At 38.4% G+C, this 18828-nt stretch overlaps 1 protein-coding gene across 1 annotated transcript in view; it reads left to right on the top strand.

Annotated features, from left to right (window-relative positions):
• MUC5AC (mucin 5AC, oligomeric mucus/gel-forming) overlaps nucleotides 1–18828 on the top strand; it is a 47881-nt gene that overhangs the window by 5235 nt on the left and 23818 nt on the right. The window contains 23 exon segments of the mRNA XM_034768772.1: nucleotides 217–291; nucleotides 546–807; nucleotides 1848–1962; nucleotides 2626–2716; nucleotides 3130–3239; nucleotides 3473–3689; nucleotides 4048–4173; nucleotides 5268–5385; nucleotides 6953–7091; nucleotides 8274–8384; nucleotides 9039–9108; nucleotides 9887–10024; nucleotides 10552–10716; nucleotides 11619–11713; nucleotides 12488–12614; nucleotides 13274–13523; nucleotides 14114–14163; nucleotides 15591–15691; nucleotides 15838–15989; nucleotides 16719–16857; nucleotides 16962–17075; nucleotides 17332–17511; nucleotides 18087–18326. Coding sequence (XP_034624663.1) covers nucleotides 217–291; nucleotides 546–807; nucleotides 1848–1962; nucleotides 2626–2716; nucleotides 3130–3239; nucleotides 3473–3689; nucleotides 4048–4173; nucleotides 5268–5385; nucleotides 6953–7091; nucleotides 8274–8384; nucleotides 9039–9108; nucleotides 9887–10024; nucleotides 10552–10716; nucleotides 11619–11713; nucleotides 12488–12614; nucleotides 13274–13523; nucleotides 14114–14163; nucleotides 15591–15691; nucleotides 15838–15989; nucleotides 16719–16857; nucleotides 16962–17075; nucleotides 17332–17511; nucleotides 18087–18326 — 3185 coding nt within the window.

The raw sequence follows: 18828 nt of genomic DNA, 5'->3' as shown, positions 1-18828 counted from the left end.
TGTCAGGATCCGGCTATTAATGACAGTTTACATTGGAAACCAAAATTTGATGCACTGGCATTAAGCCATCAATAGACTCCCTTGGAAATTTTCCAGTGAGCATTACTTGCAGTAAAAACCTTTAACCACTAATGAGGCTAGGAGATCCATATCTGTGTTTGCCAATTTGTTTACTGAGCCTTTTGAATTAGTGATAATTGTATTTCTTTTTCTTAGATTTTTCTGTACCAGTAACTAAACCACAAGAAGTGACAATCATCCAACCACTGAGAACGACGCTGCCTGTAAAGCGTAAGTTAAACAAATGCCATGTCTTTATGAGAAATTGATCAGAACTGTAGGGTAAGTGAAGAGATGGATAGACTAAAGAGAAAAGTTAACAGAATGAATGATACATACACATAGCTAGATGAGAAGATAAAACAAAGAATGGGTTTGTTGTTTAGATAGATGGATAAATATGTAAACGAATTAGCCAGTGAGTGAATAGAGGGACTTACACTGGAATTTTCAGTACAGCCCTACAACTTGTTTTGAATCCACAGCTGGCAACCCTGCTCACAATGGACGTGTGTGCAGCACCTGGGGAAACTTCCACTTCAAGACCTTTGATGGGGACATCTTTCACTTCCCCGGGCTCTGCAACTATGTCTTTGCATCCCACTGCAAATCTGCCTATGAGGACTTCAACATCCAGATCAGGCGCACTATGCTGGAAAGCTCTCCTGTGATCAACCATATCACCCTGAAGCTTGACGGAATGGTGATTGAACTGACCTCAGACTCCATTGTGGTCAATGGCAACCCGTAAGTTCAGATGTCTTATTATCTCATGAAATTGGCACCATTGATATTGTCCCAATGGCCTGTTTGAAAGGATGCCTATTTCAGTCTCATGCCCTCAGGCTGCCCTAAAACAGCATAAGGGGATAGGCCCTTCTTAGAGCAGCAGCAGAAACAGGGGAGTACAGAGCTGAGCTTTACTCCACCTTTACAGATTACCTCCTGACCTATGTGCCATGCAGTTCAGGGGCACTCCAGACCCCACTCTACTGTTGTAATTTAGAGGCCTCTAGGTGCCATAAAATATAGGTAGAATAAAAACAAATACAGCAAAATATCTAAATAAATCCAAGATCAAGAATACAAGAAGCCAGACACTGCAGCAGAAAAGAAAAGAAAAGAAAAGAAAAGAAAGAAAGAAAGAAAGAAAGAAAGAAAGAAAGACACAGTACATATTAGCAAAAGAACAAGAGTCCTGAGCCTTCCCTCCTGAAGGATGCCACAAGTGTAAATGTGAAGGGGGAAAGTATCTCAGTGATTCCAGTTCTACACTAGAAAGCCTTTCATCTTGTTCCTTTAAGACTGCATGTGGGGAAGTCCAGCAATTCCAGCTCTGCCATTTCAACTGTGCTAGTCTTAGTTATGAAGAAAGAACAAAAAAGAACAAATTCCCTCCAGAGAAGCTAGTCCTATATTATTTAAGGCTTTAAAATAATAATAGCAGAGCACTTGACGTGCATTTGTTAAACAACAGACAGGCATAGCACTGTCTGAATTATATCATATAGCAGACAGACCTGCATTTTATACACTAAAACATCATGTATAGATGTACTGAAAAGGAATGGCACCAGAAAATAACACTGACCCCACAGCACTTTGGAGAGCAACTGCATAGGAGATTATCCAACTGAAGGTTTCCAAGATTGTTATAAACTTGTGCAGTTCATATTTAGCAATGCGTATTACTAGCCAATTCCTTATTCAGTTGAATTAAAAATGTCTCAAAGACTGGATGTCAAATTCTGTACTCCTACTTTAATTGCACTTTGATCTCTCTCCAGAATTCAGCTGCCTTTCAGCCAGTCAGGAATCCTGATAGAGAGAAGTAGCGGCTATTTGAAAATCACTGCCAAGATGGGCCTGGTCTTCATGTGGAACCAACTGGATGGCCTTCTGGTAAGTGTACATTCCAGATGTTGCAAAGAATACTTATTTTTAAACTATTCTGGCTTTTATGAGCCAGAGATTAGGTGATTTGGGATTTTTATCCATTTTCATTGCATTGTGTTACTCTATTATGCTTTCAATTTCCTTTCTTTTCTCAGAGCTCAGTTTATAATCACCATTCTCCCCAAGCCACTAATAGATCTTTTTAGTGAAATGTAATCTTCCTCAGATACTAAATACACCACTGCTTTGATGTTCACAGCCCCTGTGGCATTCAGTAGCATAAACAATGGTGCAGAACTTCAGCAGTGGGAAGTCCACCAGGGGAGGAGACTGCAGTGAAGCAAAGTAGCCACAACTCCCATCCTGAAGTCCTGCGGTGATCATAAGAAATCAATTATTATAAAATAGACCAGACTTAGTTTAATCCATCATACTGTTCGCCCAAACACCCATATCTAATGAAAAAAACCTGACTGACCAAACTACTGCATTGATTTAGGTTTAATTTCACCCCGTGTCAAGGGCTAGCACCATGTCCATTCACCACAGATTTTGAAAACCTAAGTGGGATGTATGTAGTACCTCTGGATAGTGGTGAATTCTATCCTTAACATTGAATACACTATAAATTTTAACTCTGTGTGTAACTCACTTACCCCATTTTTTTAGGTGGAACTGGATAAGAAATATGCCAATCAGACCTGTGGGCTTTGTGGGGACTTCAATGGCATTCCAATTTACAATGAGTTCACATCAAACAGTAAGTAACAACAACATTATTAAGCATTGTGGTTTGATTTTCTTTCCTTTAATAGTATTTGTTTCAATAGAATGGGGCACTGATCCACAGATAAGTTGTGAAACTATACTGATGTTTAATATTAAACTACACTGATGTTTAATATTGACATGCACTATTTTATGTCCTTTGATTTAACACTTTTATAGTAGGCATAGGGTATAAAGCTGTAATGAGTGATTTCCTGTTTTTTTTTTTAATATTTCAACACCAAACACTTGCCAGCTATTCACACTTTCTTCATCACTCTTTCCTTTTGCTATCATGGTGATTACCACGGGCAACATCATAAGGGTCAATCTCCACACAAAATTAGCACTGCATTTTCAAAGCCAATAAAAGTGCCATAATATTTTTTTATCTGCTTGTTACAGACATCAAGCTGACTGACGTGCAGTTTGGGAATATGCAGAAGATGGATGGACCCACAGAGCAATGCGAGGATCCTACATCTTCTTCTCTTTCAAACTGCTCAAATGAATTTGTAAGGATCTTTTCTGTAGTATTTTGTTTTTCATTGAAATATCTTTGCTCCCTCTTCTTACATCAATGAATTAATTTGGGGGAAATTTGGAAGAGTAGGAAAACATAACATGAATCAAAATGAAGACAATGGGATGTCTTTGGAACAAAATACTTTAAAATATCTAAATAAAAATTAGTTCTTTGGCGTTTTGTAAACTCTGTTGCTCTAACAACCACTATTTTCACTTCTAGAGTGCTATCTGCCAGAGAGTATTGACTGGTGAAGCATTTGTGAGCTGCAATGCACTGGTGGACGTTCAAGACTACATTGACTCTTGCGTACAAGACTTGTGCCGCTGTGATGAGTCTATGCGTGATTTCTGCATCTGTAACACCTTTGCTGAATACTCCCGGCAGTGCGCCCATGCCGGTGGACAACCTCTGAACTGGAGAACTAAAGAACTGTGCAGTAAGTATCTCAAGAAGATGCTTTCTCCTATGCTTGCAACTAGTCACCAACAAATTCCAATAGTGTGAAATCTACTCCTGTGCGGACAGCTTTCAAAAGGCCTATATACCATACTTTTCACGAAGTCAATTTCAACCTGAGTGCATCAGGGCCTTACAGGAATTAAAGGTTTTAAACATTTTGCAGTGACCGGGGATGCCAGTATTCCCCAGAGGACTCAATAACAAATTGCAGGTATCAGCACATCTCCTAAGGAATTCATCATCAGATACAGATGTCACCTCTCCATGGTTTAAATGAGAAAAGTCAATACATGGGGATTAAATTAAGAACTCTTTATCCTTTTTTCTACTTTCAGACAAGACGTGCCCTTATAACATGCAGCACGAGGAATGTGGCTCCCCCTGTGCTAACACCTGCACCAACCCTGAAAGGTCAGCCCTCTGTGAAGATCACTGTACCGATGGCTGCGTCTGCCCCCCAGGCAAGTTTATATTCATCTCCTTTTCTCGTATTCAAAAGCACCAGCACATTTACATGTACAGGTTTAGCGGCTTTCCTTGGATACATTATATCTTTTAATGCTCTTTCCACAGCTACAGGAAGTTCCATGTTCTTTCCTTGAGACATGTACATAGTTTCTATCTATGTTAATGGAAACACCCTTTCAGATGACAGGGGTTTATTCAGGACATGCATCTGATGTGCCACAAAGTGACTGAAATTAGTATATGACAGCATACTAGAGATGGAACTCTCTAAACCTGGCAGCTTCCTTAGCCACTGTGTACAATAAGTAGATTACATTTACTCACCTTTTGCCCACAAAAATGTTTCCTGACATTAGCAACTTTGAGCCTGATCCTGCAAGGTGATGAACATTTCCTGTGGAGTGCTGCCTGTCCTCCTCTCCCTCTGTAAACACTGGGAGTTGGGAGCACTCAGCAGTTTGTAAGATCAGGCCATTTTCAGGAATTATGCATGATAAATGGACATTAATTTGTAATTGTAGGTACAGTAACTTCCTGCTATCTCCATGCAAACTAAGTTCTCGTGCTGAGAATATTTGCTGACTGGAGTGAATTTATCATCTTCATCATATTTCCCATCCCTGCTCTTCAACCATGCTAAATGTGGTCACATGTGGTGCTCCCTCGTGTTCTCATCTCGTGTCAGAATAAATTAACTAGTCTCCCTGAGACTACTATGTGCTTGCTTTAGGGTGTATAGTGTTTACACTACAAATGGGTCCCCATGTGAATTTATAGATGTTTGCTCCATTACATCCTGTCACTCTGTCATCTTGCAATTCAAATCAGCGAGGCCCATCTCACCAAGGCACTTACCAGAGTATCACAGAGTGAAGGAGCTCTAGGATTTCTGCCACTCTTTGATTGGTTACACAGCCGCAGCAGTCAGTAGATAGCAGAGATTCCATTATTACAATGCTTTTTATGTTTGCATTTCATCTGTAATAAAAAAAGAAACCCAACATATTTTACGATTTCTTCTACAGCTGTGCTCTGAAACAACATGGAAAGCATGACAAAGTGAATAACTTACTATTTCTTCCTCTAGGAACCGTGTCTGATGACATTAACAGCTCTGGCTGTATCCCTCTCAGCGAGTGCCACTGTACCTACAAAGGTGAAACATATAGTCCAGGTGCTTCTTTTGCATCCCAGTGCACTTCATGGTAACCTACTATTTTTGTCAAATCTTTTCCTTTTTTTGTGCATTACCTAATAATTGTTGGCAGTGGGCAAGAAATCACTGATTACACAGGGGTTGGGAATGAATATATTAGTCTGAAGCTTCTGGCTTAAAATACTTACTAAAGTTGTTTATCTCCTTGGTTTCTTTCTGTACACGAGAACAAAAACTTGAATTTAGACAAGAGTAATCTCATTTTCAAACCCAGGCACGTTAACAATATGATCAAATCCAGTCACTGAATGCTCAAATCAGCCCTGAGTAACATAAATCCAGTGACAGGTTTCAGACGGGTAGCTGTGTTAGTCTGTATCAGCAAAAACAATGAGGAGTCCTTGTGGCACCTTAGAGACTAACAAATTCATTTGGGCATAAGCTTTCGTGGGCTAAAACCCACTTCATCATATGCATGAAATGAAAAATACAGGAGCAGGTATAAATACATGAAAGGATGGGGGTTGCTTTACCAAGTGTGAGGTCAGTCTAATGAGCTAAATCAATTAACAGCAGGATACCAAGGGAGGAAAAATAAGTTTTGAAGTGGTAAGAGAGTGGCCCATTACAGACAGTTGACAAGAAGGTGTAAGTAACAGTAAGGAGAAATTAGTATTGGGGAAATTAAGTTTAGGTTTTGTAATGACCCAACCACTCCCAGTCTTTATTCACGCCTAATCTGATGGTAAATCCAGTGGTGGACTCCAGCATGAAATATGTAGTTCTATATAAGCACTATTTTAAATTTGAAGACACAGTGTATTACATGGATAGTGAAATTATGTGTACACATATAATAGCTTCTGGATGTGAATTGATGGCTTCCCCATAGCTGCTTAAATATTACTTCAGTGTATGTATATGTGTATATGTATATAAATACACAAAATTTTATTTTTTTGTTTTATTATTTGTAAAGAATTATTTAACATGCTCTGAATTTTGTCTCATGCTAATGAAGGTAAGAGTCCAAATTCAGTATGAGAAAAATTCCTTGGTATTCCATAGAATTGCTTCCACTTTCACAGGGGCTGAATTTGGTCCAAAGATTTACAATGAATAGCTTTAGGTTAAAACATCATTACCATGAAGACGGAGATGCCTTTCCCTTATTCATTTTGAGTTTTTAATGCAATATCAAAAAAACAATGAGGAGTCCGGTGGCACCTTAAAGACTAACAAATTTATTTGGGCATTAGCTTCCATGGGTAAAAAACACAGTTCTTCAGATGCATGGAGTGTAAATTAGAGATGCGGGCATTATTATACTGACACATGAAGAGAAGGAGTAACTTTCCCTTTTACCCACAAAATCTTATGTCCAAATAAATGTGTTGGTCTTTAAGGTGCCACCGGACTCCTCCTTGTTTTTGTGGATACAAGCTAACACAGCTACCCCCTAATACTTGACACAATGCAATATCAGTTAGTCTACTTGCAAACAGTGATAAAAACAGCAGGGGGGAAATGAAGATGTCATCTGTCCCCATTTTCTCCCATTTTTCTTAAGCTTGTGTCACTCAAGCTTAACAAACATCTCTTGTCTTTTTTTTCAGTACCTGTACTGGAGGCCAGTGGAGTTGTGTCAGCCTTTCCTGCCCTGGGACTTGCTCCATTGAAGGAGGTTCCCACATCTCCACATTTGATGAGAAACGTTATTCCTTCTTTGGAGATTGTAGCTATATCCTGACGAAGGTAACTATAATTGAGCATTTACTGCCAATGCAACTTAGTATAGGCAGATTCTTTAACTAGAGAGGATGCAACTTAATTAGTGCTACTGGAAGTCTCAACATGGAGCTTGATCCAAAGACCAATGAAATTAATAGGATTCTTTCCATTGACTTCAATGGGCTTTGGAATAGGCCCATAATAAACGAATGCAAAGACTTAATCAGGTAGCTGAATACATTAGGAATGTGTATTTTTTAGAGGGAGGGAGGTTTGCTTATGAATTACATTGCATTTTCCAGACCCCTTCAATATAACCTGCAGATGGTTACTATACATTTTCAAATAAATCTCCTCTGTCCTGTGTTTTGTAATTTTTTCTTTCTGAGTAAAGTTAACCCTCCTTTCTGCCTCCATTGTCACCCTTAATCCAGTTTGCACACAGTTTGCCTTCCTTGATTAAATGTTCTTCATGTCAGAAGCATCATTTATAGTTCTCATGCAAACTGACTATCAACTTTCCTATTACACATGCATAACTGTTCAGTCTCAGAGCAAAAGACTAAGAACTCCTATTCAGGAGTAGGATCTAAAATGTGTATGTGTGGTTTAGATAACTTAATAACTGGGGACTGTGATATGTATGGAATACAGGATGTGGGAATGAATGGGGGTGGTAATGATTATGTACCTGAATGAAAGTCCATTAGAGTCACTGCAAAAGTCAGGCCCTATATACCACTGTCATTGACTTATATATAATAACTTCTGTAAAAAAAGTAATAAAGACTTAATATTAAAAATAACACACACACAAAGAATTATCTTTCCTCACCTAACAGCTGTGTGCTAGAAATCCTTTTTATGAGATAAAACAACCTCACTTTCAGTAAGGCCAAGTTAAATTTTAACTGAAAAGAGAATGCCACAAAAATATCTGTTGCTAATCTAGGAATGTCTGAACATTAAGGCTCCTGAAATCTCCTCATGAGTACTTCAAGTATTTAATGCCATGGTCAGCTGACACTTTTCATTGTGTTGCATGTGTTTACGCCAACTTACTTTGGTGAGTGTAAATGGGTGTGCATATGAGGAAGAGAGACAAAGGGAAGGAATGAGCAAAATTTACAATGACCAAGTTTACCCAGAATGTTATTTGATATTGATCCCTTTTCACCTAATAGGTTTGTTTTTTCTTTTTTTCAGCTCTGTGACAGCGATTCCTTCACTGTTCTAGGAGAAGTCCGCAAATGTGGCCTAACTGACACCGAGACATGCCTGAAAGGTGTAGCCATCAGCATAGGTGGAGGACAAACTGTACGTAGTAAAAACAGATACCCAACCTTTGGCCTGAATGCTTTTAAAATGGACGGTTATTGCGTAGGTAGGTGTGGGTGGGAAGGATGGGCTTAAACTGAAGATCAGAGAAAAACGTGAGTGATCTGTAGCTTGCAAAAAGTGTTACCCATCACCAACTAGACTCACCACAACTTCTGTTCCTGATGCAGTAGGAACTATGTTCAGCCTTATGTTGTGCCCAGATGGAAAAATATTTGAACATGGATGGTCCTTGATCCTAAATCCTGTACCAACAAACACACATATGTATTGTTTGGGGTAGATGCATGCACAAAAAAGAACAGCGAAGCTAGGAAGTCAGCATTGATTTCTGTTCAAATAAGATATAACCTTGATCAAGCAAAAAGAAACTGCAGTGCAGACAATGGAAGTCAAGATACTGGTAGTTCTCTGGCATTTACATTTTATACAGATTTTCTAAATAATTGCTAGTTATAACAATTATAGAAAATAGTATAGTAACAAAAAAAGTTGTGTTGAAAAGTTGATTTTCACTATATCAAGCGTCCGACCTTTTTCTTCATCTTGAACAATACTAGATATGAAATATTTGGAAAGTGCTGAACAGTTCCTAAACCTGCTTGCCAATCACTGTCTTTTTCTTCTTGTCAGATTGTTGTGATCAAACCTTCTGGCAGCGTGTTTGTGAATACGATCTACACCCAGTTGCCCATCTCTGCAGGTATGTTCTTTTAGGAGACATCTGTGGCATTCGCGGACTTTGACTTGGCTAGCCTAGTGCTTTGCTTATACTCTCCGTTACATTCTGAAGTCAGTTACCCTGCAGTAACCTCTTATTTTTAAAATAATTGTTTTTGCTCATTCAGCATTTTTCAGTTTGGAGATAATCGGATATTGTTGTGTAACCATTAGAGAACATCTTCTATACACACATACACGATCACGCTGATATTTCCAGACCCAACTAGTGCTGTAAGAGTAAAAAGCAAATACACTGGGCCCCAAAAACCAGGCCTACAACTGATTGAGCCAATAGGTTGCCCTATGCCTCTTCTGCCTGTTTTCAAGAATATTGTTCATCATTAAAGCCTTTCACTCTATCTGTACCTCCTTGGTTTCTTACCCACATATACAGGAAGTACAAGTACTGTATGTGTATCAAGTATTTTCAGATTGGATCCTAGGACAACATCATGTTAGGTAATTCTCCCAGAGCCAAAGTCTGTTTGGACACAGAAATTCATGTTCTTCTCCTTGTTCCAAAGAAATTACGAGACTGGAGGCGTGTTCTGCCTGCTTGGTACCTAGAATAGTAATAGACTAACTTTGTACCAGATTTTAGATCCAGTTCAAATTAACTCTCCTTTTTTTCTCCAAGTGATAGCTTAACACTACATGTAGCAGAAGCTTAGTATAAAGAGAATCTTTGTAAATAATGGACAGTTGTTTCGATTTTTGATCACATACAAAAATGGGTTTATTATGTTCTTTGTCCACAGCCAATGTCACTATCTTCAGGCCTTCATCATTCTTCATCATCGTACAAACAAACTTTGGGCTTCAGGTTCAGATCCAGCTTGTACCCATCATGCAACTCTTTGTAAACTTGGACCCATCCCACAAAGGGCAGACATGTGGTAAGTGGACTTATCTAATATGTGTCTTTCCTACTGAGGAGAAGCACCACCCAGACTGCTTGTTTGGGTGGGAGACAGGCAGCAGGATCAGAGAAAGTCAGAGAATTAGACTTTTGATCAGGAAAGGAAGCACGGCTGAGCTTTTATAAGATTAAGCTTTCTCTCTGGGAGTAAGAAGTAGAAGAGTCACTGAATGCTATTTTTACTTTTATGTTATGTTTACTCTGATCAAATAAAAGTGTAGTGGTGTTTCAGACCCAGAAGTCGAAAGCATAGCCAATCAGTGGGTTTTGAAGAGTTCTGCAGGGCCCCTGAAATAGCGATAGGAAAAGTAGCCGGGTTAGTCTGATATTCACAGGAAAATGTCCTGAGAGAAAGCTTTCAGAGGTACAAAGGTTGTACCAGCAACCCAGAGACATGGGTCTTGAACAAGAGTGTAATCAGGAAGGAGCAGGTTGTGACCTCACTCATTGAAATTACTTTTGATCTTGTATGAGAGATTCAAAATCCTTCTGCTTCCCGCTAAGGTCTTTGTGGAAACTTCAACAATATCCAAGCAGATGACTTCAAAGCCACAAGTGGTGTAGTGGAAGGAACAGCAGCCGCTTTTGCCAATACCTGGAAAATCCAGGGTGATTGCCCTAATGTCAAAAACATCTTTGAGAACCCCTGTACCCTCAGCATAGAAAATGGTATGTTCGTTATAATAATATATTTCTTCTATAATTAGAAGACTAAACAAATCTGACAAAAATAGGTAGCAGAAATGAATTCAGATTCTAAATTCCATGTTACATATAGATGGTTTTAAAAATTAAATCATAAAAGAAGATTAGCTTGAAAAACAAAGCAATTATTTAACTGTAAGAAATATTAACAGGATGCTGCGACTCATTTTAACTAATCCAACCTTGCCTACCCATTTTCTGTTAGACAAGACTGAGGTTTTCTCTTAATAAATAATAATAATACTTAAGACTAATAGAGTATTTTAGAGCCCCACAATAGCTCTGTGAGTTAAGAAGTGAAGTGTTAAGATTCCCGTTTTGCATGTGGGGAAACTGAGTCATTGAAGAGGTTATCATTCCATCCTGTAAGATGCTGAGTGCCATCTAGAAGATGTGGTGTGCTCAGAACTTTGCATGTTTGGACTGTATGTAACTTGCCCAGTGCCACACAATGAGTCATGAATCATACTGAGAATTCATTGGTTCAAGGCTCTCAATCTTCTGTTCTAACCAATAAAGAACTTAAGTTTTTAAGGTCCACAAGCCACTCTTTCTGCTGCTAATATGAATTGAGCCATTAGTAATCCACATTGAAAATCTCCTTTTTCAAAACACCAGCTCAAGTTTTACCAGCTTAATCAAAGGCAGCCATTGTGATTTAGCTTCAGTCAGTTTATGACACGTTCATATTTCTGTACAAAGAGAGTGGGCAGTTTTTTGTGTTTGAAGAAATACAGAGCCAAATTCTACTCTTTGTTATGCTTCTGCAACTCCACTGAACACAACGGGCTTACAGTGATGTAACTGGGAAGAGAATTTAACCCATAAAGTGAAACATGAATTCATAGCATTTTCTGTTTTTACAGAAAAATATGCTCAGCACTGGTGTGGATTGCTGACTGATACTCAAGGACCTTTTGCTGAATGCCACTCAACAGTGAATCCAGATGTTTACCACACGGTACTTTGCTAGTTATTTCTTTCACCTTTATAATAGCACCAATAAGAGTCTGATCCCTGATACCAAGTGCCAAGAGAAACACATACCAAACAGGAGGAGCTGGTTTAGACACCCAATTTGCTTCTGACAAGTTCATCAGGCTACAATAACGTTTAACTGTAATTTGATTTCAAGTAATCTACTCCTTCTCTAAGTAGGCATTTTTCTTTACACTATCAGGAAGATAAGTTTAATTGTTTCACTTTGTATATGACACTGCATTGATTGTAAATATCTGATGTAAATAGTAAAACTATTTTTTTCCTCAAATAAAAGGAGGAACATAAAAATACAGCTGCAGGCATCTATTTTACTTCCTTGTAAAGGATTGCATCTTTCTGGCAGGTACTCAGGGTAATTTCCCTTGCGGAGAAGTAATCTAAATTTGCATGTCTGAAACACTCTTAGATAACTGACTGCAAAGAAGGAAATGCTTAGATTTTTATACAGGTATAAATATACAGACATTAATGGGCCAAATTCTGTTGTCAATAACATTGATGAAAATCCAGAATAAACCCATTGACATACTTCAGATCTATACTGGGGTAAATCAGAGCACCATTTGGTCCAATAGGTTGCAAAGTAAATACATCAAGGTAGAATTTGGCCCTATAATCCATTATAAGACTAAATAGAGCCAGTGATTTTGACATGTGAATGCAAAAACTTAAAGGGAAATTTCTTTGGATGGGCAGTTCAGTGATTACTAATGAGTCTTATATGTATTCCTAGAACTGTCTGTTTGACACCTGTAATTGTGAAAAGAGTGAGGACTGCATGTGTGCTGCCCTCTCTACCTATGTCAGAGCCTGTGCTGCCAAAGGAGTCCTGTTGAATGGATGGAGGACCAATGTCTGCAGTAAGTTTTAAAACCATTCACTGGTTAAAAATGATCAGCCAGTGGGCCCTTTATACCAGTTTCCAAGAAATCCACGGCTCTCTCAGTCAAATCTTAAACAAAAGTTTGATGGTGTTCTATCAACAATTCTCTTATAGAATCTAAGGGGTATAAGTAACGGGGGACATAATGAACGATAAGTAGGAAGTTACTTAAAGAAGAGGCTTCATGAGAATCATGCCTACACTGAATGAAAGTCCCAAGGAAATATCAGGGAGCATAAGGCTTTTACTGTCGATTTAATATAATTAGGATGCTTCCAGTTTTATTACTTTAATATACTGATGGTGGAAGGAGGAAAATAAACAAACAGAAAAAATAAACTGTACAAATTAATATGGGCTAAATTCTCCACTTGTTTAAACTGAAGAAACCTCATTGACAGCAATGGGGTTCTCTAGTGTACCCGTCCGAGATAGTAATGTGGGGGTAAATTTTGTAGTAGAAGTACAAAAGACATGTATATTACATTACTGTTGACCTCACTGAAGAATTTCATCCATTCAGTTTTAATCTGTGGACATACAGGATCTATCATACACAATATATCCAAAATTTGGCATTTATAGCCATCATTAAATAAGCTATGAATGTAACTTACTTTATTTTACTCTCTCAAGCCATAACCTCGTGCCCCAAATCCCTGACGTACAGCTACGTTGTCAGTTCCTGCCAACCCACTTGCCGATCTTTGAGTGAGCCCGATGTCACATGCAACATCAAGTTCACTCCAGTTGATGGCTGCACCTGTGCAAATGGAACTTACATGGATGAAAATGGCAAATGCGTGCCCGCTACTAGCTGTCCTTGTTATTACAAAGGATCTGTGCTACCTTCTGGAGAGGTTGTTCACGACAATGGTGTCATATGGTAAGAGGTTCTTTAACAAAACCCTGGGACTGGACACTGGCAATCATGGAATCATATATATTTTATGAAGTCTAGTCAAGTCAAATGAGTTTCTCTCCCGTTTAAGAATTTTCAGTGTGAAAATCACAATTACTCATGAATTTTTAGGATTGTCTTTGTTTAGAAGTCTTTAATCCAGTCAACTAACTCAATTAGCCATATTTTCTCCCTGAATTTAAAAGGTTTCTTCCAGATTAAAAAAGTCTACCAGTTTAATATTCCCTGTACTTAAAATGAGGAATGCTGGTGAAATGAATAATATTACGGAAGAAACTTTTTAAGTGTAATAATCTATGTCGACAAACTGACTGGGTGGCATTGCCTTAGCATAAGGCACAAGCTTGTTTGTTTTCTGGACAGCTATCACAGAAATTATATGCAAACAATATACACGGTTCTGTTGAAAGGACACTTTCTATCTCTGGCCACAAGGTGGCATTTCAGTATTCCAGATTCCATAGGAAACACTGGATGTATGGCAAGATAGAAGCAGCTCTCCGTGTAACTAACTAAGATTTGAAGCAAACATAATTCCCTTCTCTTTCTCACAGCTCTTGCACACATGGAAAGTTGGACTGCGTGAGAGTGAAACCAGAACCAGGTATAATCCCTTTAAGCTTTATTTTAATTCCCTCTCACACTTCTGAGTGAACTCAGTTTTATTACAATGATGAAGACAGCAAACATTTGAAACCCAGTAGGGAAATTAACGCATCAGAAACCATTTGCATAGCAGTTTTGTAGTAGCAAGGATGTAATTTTTGAAATGCAAAGTACCATTCTTTATATTGTGACATAGTGGAAACAAAATATGACAAGAACTAAAGGATCTAATTCAGAGCAAGATAAGATCTTGTCATAGTGTTACAGATAAAAAAGAAAAGTGCCCTAGGGAGTACATAATAACCACTGAATTTCCTAAAAAGCAAAAATTACTGGATGCCTGTAACTTGATAAATATAGGGTGAGGGGTGTCCTTTATGAATTGTTCTCCAAAAGGCAAATTTCTATGAGACTTCTTAAAAATGAAAGTCAGCAAAAAAAAAAAGAAAGAAAAATAACACAGCTGTTAATATAGTAACAAGAATCAGTTTCTTTTTTCAACAAAGAAATGGTGGTAAGATGTATTTCTTAACAACTGAAAGGTGGTTCAAAGCACTTATCACATATTTCAGTAGGTATTAGGTAAAATCCCAAAGTATAACATGCCACCGACTCCATTCTCCATACAGTAGAAGAAAAAACATTAAGATCCAAATATTGTTCATGAGCCAATGGCAATTTTTTTAATGACATGCATGGCCAGGGCTCTGGCCATACTTCTGGTTCATATGTTTAATACTACAGCTATTATCAGGTGCTTATCCAAGATGTGGCACCCAATCCTGCAGTCGCTACTCAAACAAAAATTTCCCCCTGGTGTCAGTGGGAGTTTTAACTGAATAAAGAGTGCAGGGTTTGGCTACACTTACCATCTCTGTGCTTGCAGAGGGGGTAATTAAACATGCAAATGACCAGTTCTGTAACTAACTGGCCATTTGTGCATGCCGTTACATTGCACGTGAAAACTATGCATCTGCTATTCTAAAATCTGTCCCATTAATTATAGCACAATTATTACAGGATTAACTGAATTGAAATATATTATATAAAGATTCAAATGGATTTTGTTTCCAAAGTAATGTGTAAATTAGTTGTAAATTTTCTTTACTAACAATAATGAAGAATTGTATCCCAAGTTTACAACCAAAGGCAATGAGCTCCTATATCTGAGGTCATTTATAATTCTAAACAAAGCCTTGTGCCCAATTCCGTGGCTAAAATCATTTCAGCAGAGAGCTAAAATGTGTGACAGAGCAAATGAAGGTTATTTACCAGTAACTGAAGCATTGTAACTAGATTGTGTTCCTTGGCTTAACTCTAAAATCAGGGCTCTTTGGAGGCATATTCATGACAAATAATTACTGTAGCAATAACTGATAACTCTGTGTTTGATCCCAAATGTCTTATGGCTTTTGTCTCCTGCAGTCTGTGCAGCTCCCATGGTCTACTTTGACTGCAGCAATGTCACTGCAGGCACAATTGGATCCGAGTGCCAGAAGAGCTGCCAGACTCTTGATATGGGATGCGTAAGTGCCAATTCCTTATGCCCACTTGAAAACATTTTCATATCCTGACCAAAATTAAATCTCTCACACTCTGTGCTGTTGTAGTTGAATGTTTCTTTTCCACTGACATGATTTATCAAGTGATGTTTTCTCTATGGTTCTTACAGTACAGCACACAGTGCGTCTCTGGCTGCGTGTGCCCTAATGGTCTAGTGTCAGATGGCAAAGGTGGCTGTGTAGCTGCGGGGGAATGTCCATGTGTTCACAATGATGCCTCCTACAATCCAGGAGAAACAATTAAAGTCAACTGTAACACCTGGTAGGTATATGTTGAATAGTTATGGTTTTCACAATCCTAAAGGTACATGTCCGTGTCACTTAAACTTGAGGAGAATCTCATTTTGCTGTAGCAGAATTAAGACTTACAGCACACACTTGAGTGGGGCTCATATTCCATGCAACAGAAGGTGATGATAGACATACACATAGCCTGTGCACTAGAATTTGGTTGGCAATGCGATCCTTCACTGCAAGAGGGTTAGTAGTTAGTTCCGCATTGGTATCTAATGTTGAAATCTAATATTCAGCATAAAAAAAAAAACGGGCTCTCTTCATTCTTTCCAAAACCAAACAAGAATAGTTAGTAAATGAGCAGGACAACGATGGGCTTTATATGCCCTCATCTCCATTAGAGCTGCACGGGAAAACTTTATACCTGCTCAGTCTGTATGCAGTCCCTCAATGGTGCATACATCTCAAAAAATTCTAAGAGGTTTTGAAATCCAAAGGGTTTTTAAATGGCTCTCAATCATATCACCCATTTAATCAGAAAATAAATTAAATTTTGGGAATTAATGGGGTCTATGTGCTGTTGGTCCAGAGCTACGATAGATTACTGTTTAGAATGAGTAAGCCCTATTTCCCAGTACCATAGGTTTACTGTATTTTGGAATAGACACATTCTGAATCAAATTTACATCTGGCTATATAAGGAGAAATTAATATGTTAAGTATTTTTGTTACATTTGGACTTTTTTCTCCCTCCTAGCACTTGTAAAAACAGAATGTGGCAATGCACCAATGAATCTTGCCTGGCAACCTGCTCTGTTTATGGAGATGGTCATTACATTACTTTTGATGGCAAACGCTTCAGCTTTAGTGGAGACTGTGAATACACACTGGTCCAGGTACTGAGCTTCTTTCCTAGCATTATTACACCACTAAAAGTATCTTGTGTTCCTACATGTGGTGACCTTGCATTACTAACCCTAACTATAACTCCTGTTCTCAGGATTACTGTGGTAAAAACAGTACCAGCCTCGGAACCTTCCGAGTGATCACTGAGAACATCCCCTGTGGAACCACTGGGACCACCTGCTCAAAGGCCATTAAAGTCTTCCTAGGGGTGAGTAGCTTCTTTGATAAACTGTGGGAAAGAACATGTGTATCTGATCTCTGACATGAGTAGGATGCACAATAGATTGTCCAAGATAGATCTCACTGTAAAAATATCCAATCAGACAGCATAACCTTTCATAGCCTTCCAAACTTGCTACCAGCAATTGCGTGATATCTTAGGAAGAAATGCTATAGAATAATTCAGATAGTTATAGATATATTAAATCTGTTGGCTTTTTAACTGGCTTTTCTTCCTATTTCAGAACTATGAACTGGTACTCAGTGACGGAAAGTTTGAAGTGATAGAGAAGGTCCGTGGAGGGGAAGTGCCATACAAGGTCCGTTACATGGGCATCTACATGGTGATTGACACCAACAATGGGCTGATTCTTATGTGGGATAAGAAAACCAGCATATTCATCAAGCTCAGCCCAGATTTTAAGGTGAGTTTTAGGAGCTGTGTGACTGGGATCAACTGTTATGGATACACTATGGTGTTATCTCTTGAAGGAGAAAATGGAAGTGCAGTGAAACATAAGTAAGATTGTAACTGCAAGATTGAATGAATTCCTATTGCATATTTTCAGCCTTTCAGTGGTGTCTCAAAATAGATCCTTTAGAGTGACAGAATATAGTGGGGTGATAAGCTGCTTCTAAATACATCATTCATGTCCACAAATTACATAATGATTTCATAACTAAATAGTAGCAGAACATTCATTAAAGGTCATTACTAATAAGGTATATTCAAAATGAAATAAAAATAGTTAATTCTTTTTTTTTTTTAAATACTAAGAACAAAATTATGTGTCTACTTTACTTCTTTCTTCAGACAGGATTCAGTACAATAAAAAAAAGGGTACATTTTTTGGTAAAGGCATCTTCAGGGAAAAGTGTGAGGCTGTCACTGAAGACGCAAAGTCTACATTAAATCCGAAAAGTCAGAGTTTCAGTTAATCACAGACACTGGCAAATATGTTTTATTAGCACTCATCAGTTTGTTTGTTTCTCTATGCAGGGTCAGGTCTGTGGCCTGTGTGGGAACTATGATGGCAATGGCATTAATGACTTTACCACCAGAAGTCAGTCTGTGGTAGGAGATGTGCTGGAGTTTGGAAACAGCTGGAAGGTGTCTCCTACTTGCCCAGATGCCAAGAGCAACAAGGATCCTTGCACTGCAAACCCTTACAGGAACTCTTGGGCCCAGAAGCAGTGCAGCATAATCAACAGCAAAGTATTCGCTGCCTGTCACTCTCAGGTATAGCAAATCCTCAGGTGGAATCCTTCTAAGTAGGGATTATATTATATACAGAATACCTTCGTGGTGCACTTTGCGTTGCCACTCCCTGCACTAAACATAAGGATGCTCTACCTGTTTTTTAATGTACATGTACATTTGATTGTGGGAGAAGCATCATGGGCTTGATCCAGTTTCACACTGAAGTCAATGGAAAGATTTGACTTCAATGGGAGCTGGATCAGGTCCTTTAAGACCAAACTGGACTCATAGCTAATTCCAGGAGGACTATGCAGAAATTTCACTGAGATTCATTTTCTCTTTTTGCCAAGTAAGCCGGTCCATCAAAGAAGTATGTGACACTTGTACAGACGTCATCAGATAACCCTTTTTACAGGGGACAATCACAGGATGTGTTATTCCGTCCAGTAGGATTAGCTTCTGATAATACATTTAATTGATAACAGGATGATTGTTGTGATAGGATGTACTAATCTAATTGTATTATTTTTTCCAATTAATT

Source organism: Trachemys scripta, chromosome 4 (assembly GCF_013100865.1).
Source record: "Trachemys scripta elegans isolate TJP31775 chromosome 4, CAS_Tse_1.0, whole genome shotgun sequence".
Lineage (NCBI taxonomy): Eukaryota > Metazoa > Chordata > Testudines > Emydidae > Trachemys > Trachemys scripta.
Note: the sequence above shows the minus strand (reverse complement) of the source record. Positions and strands in the feature narration are given on the sequence as shown.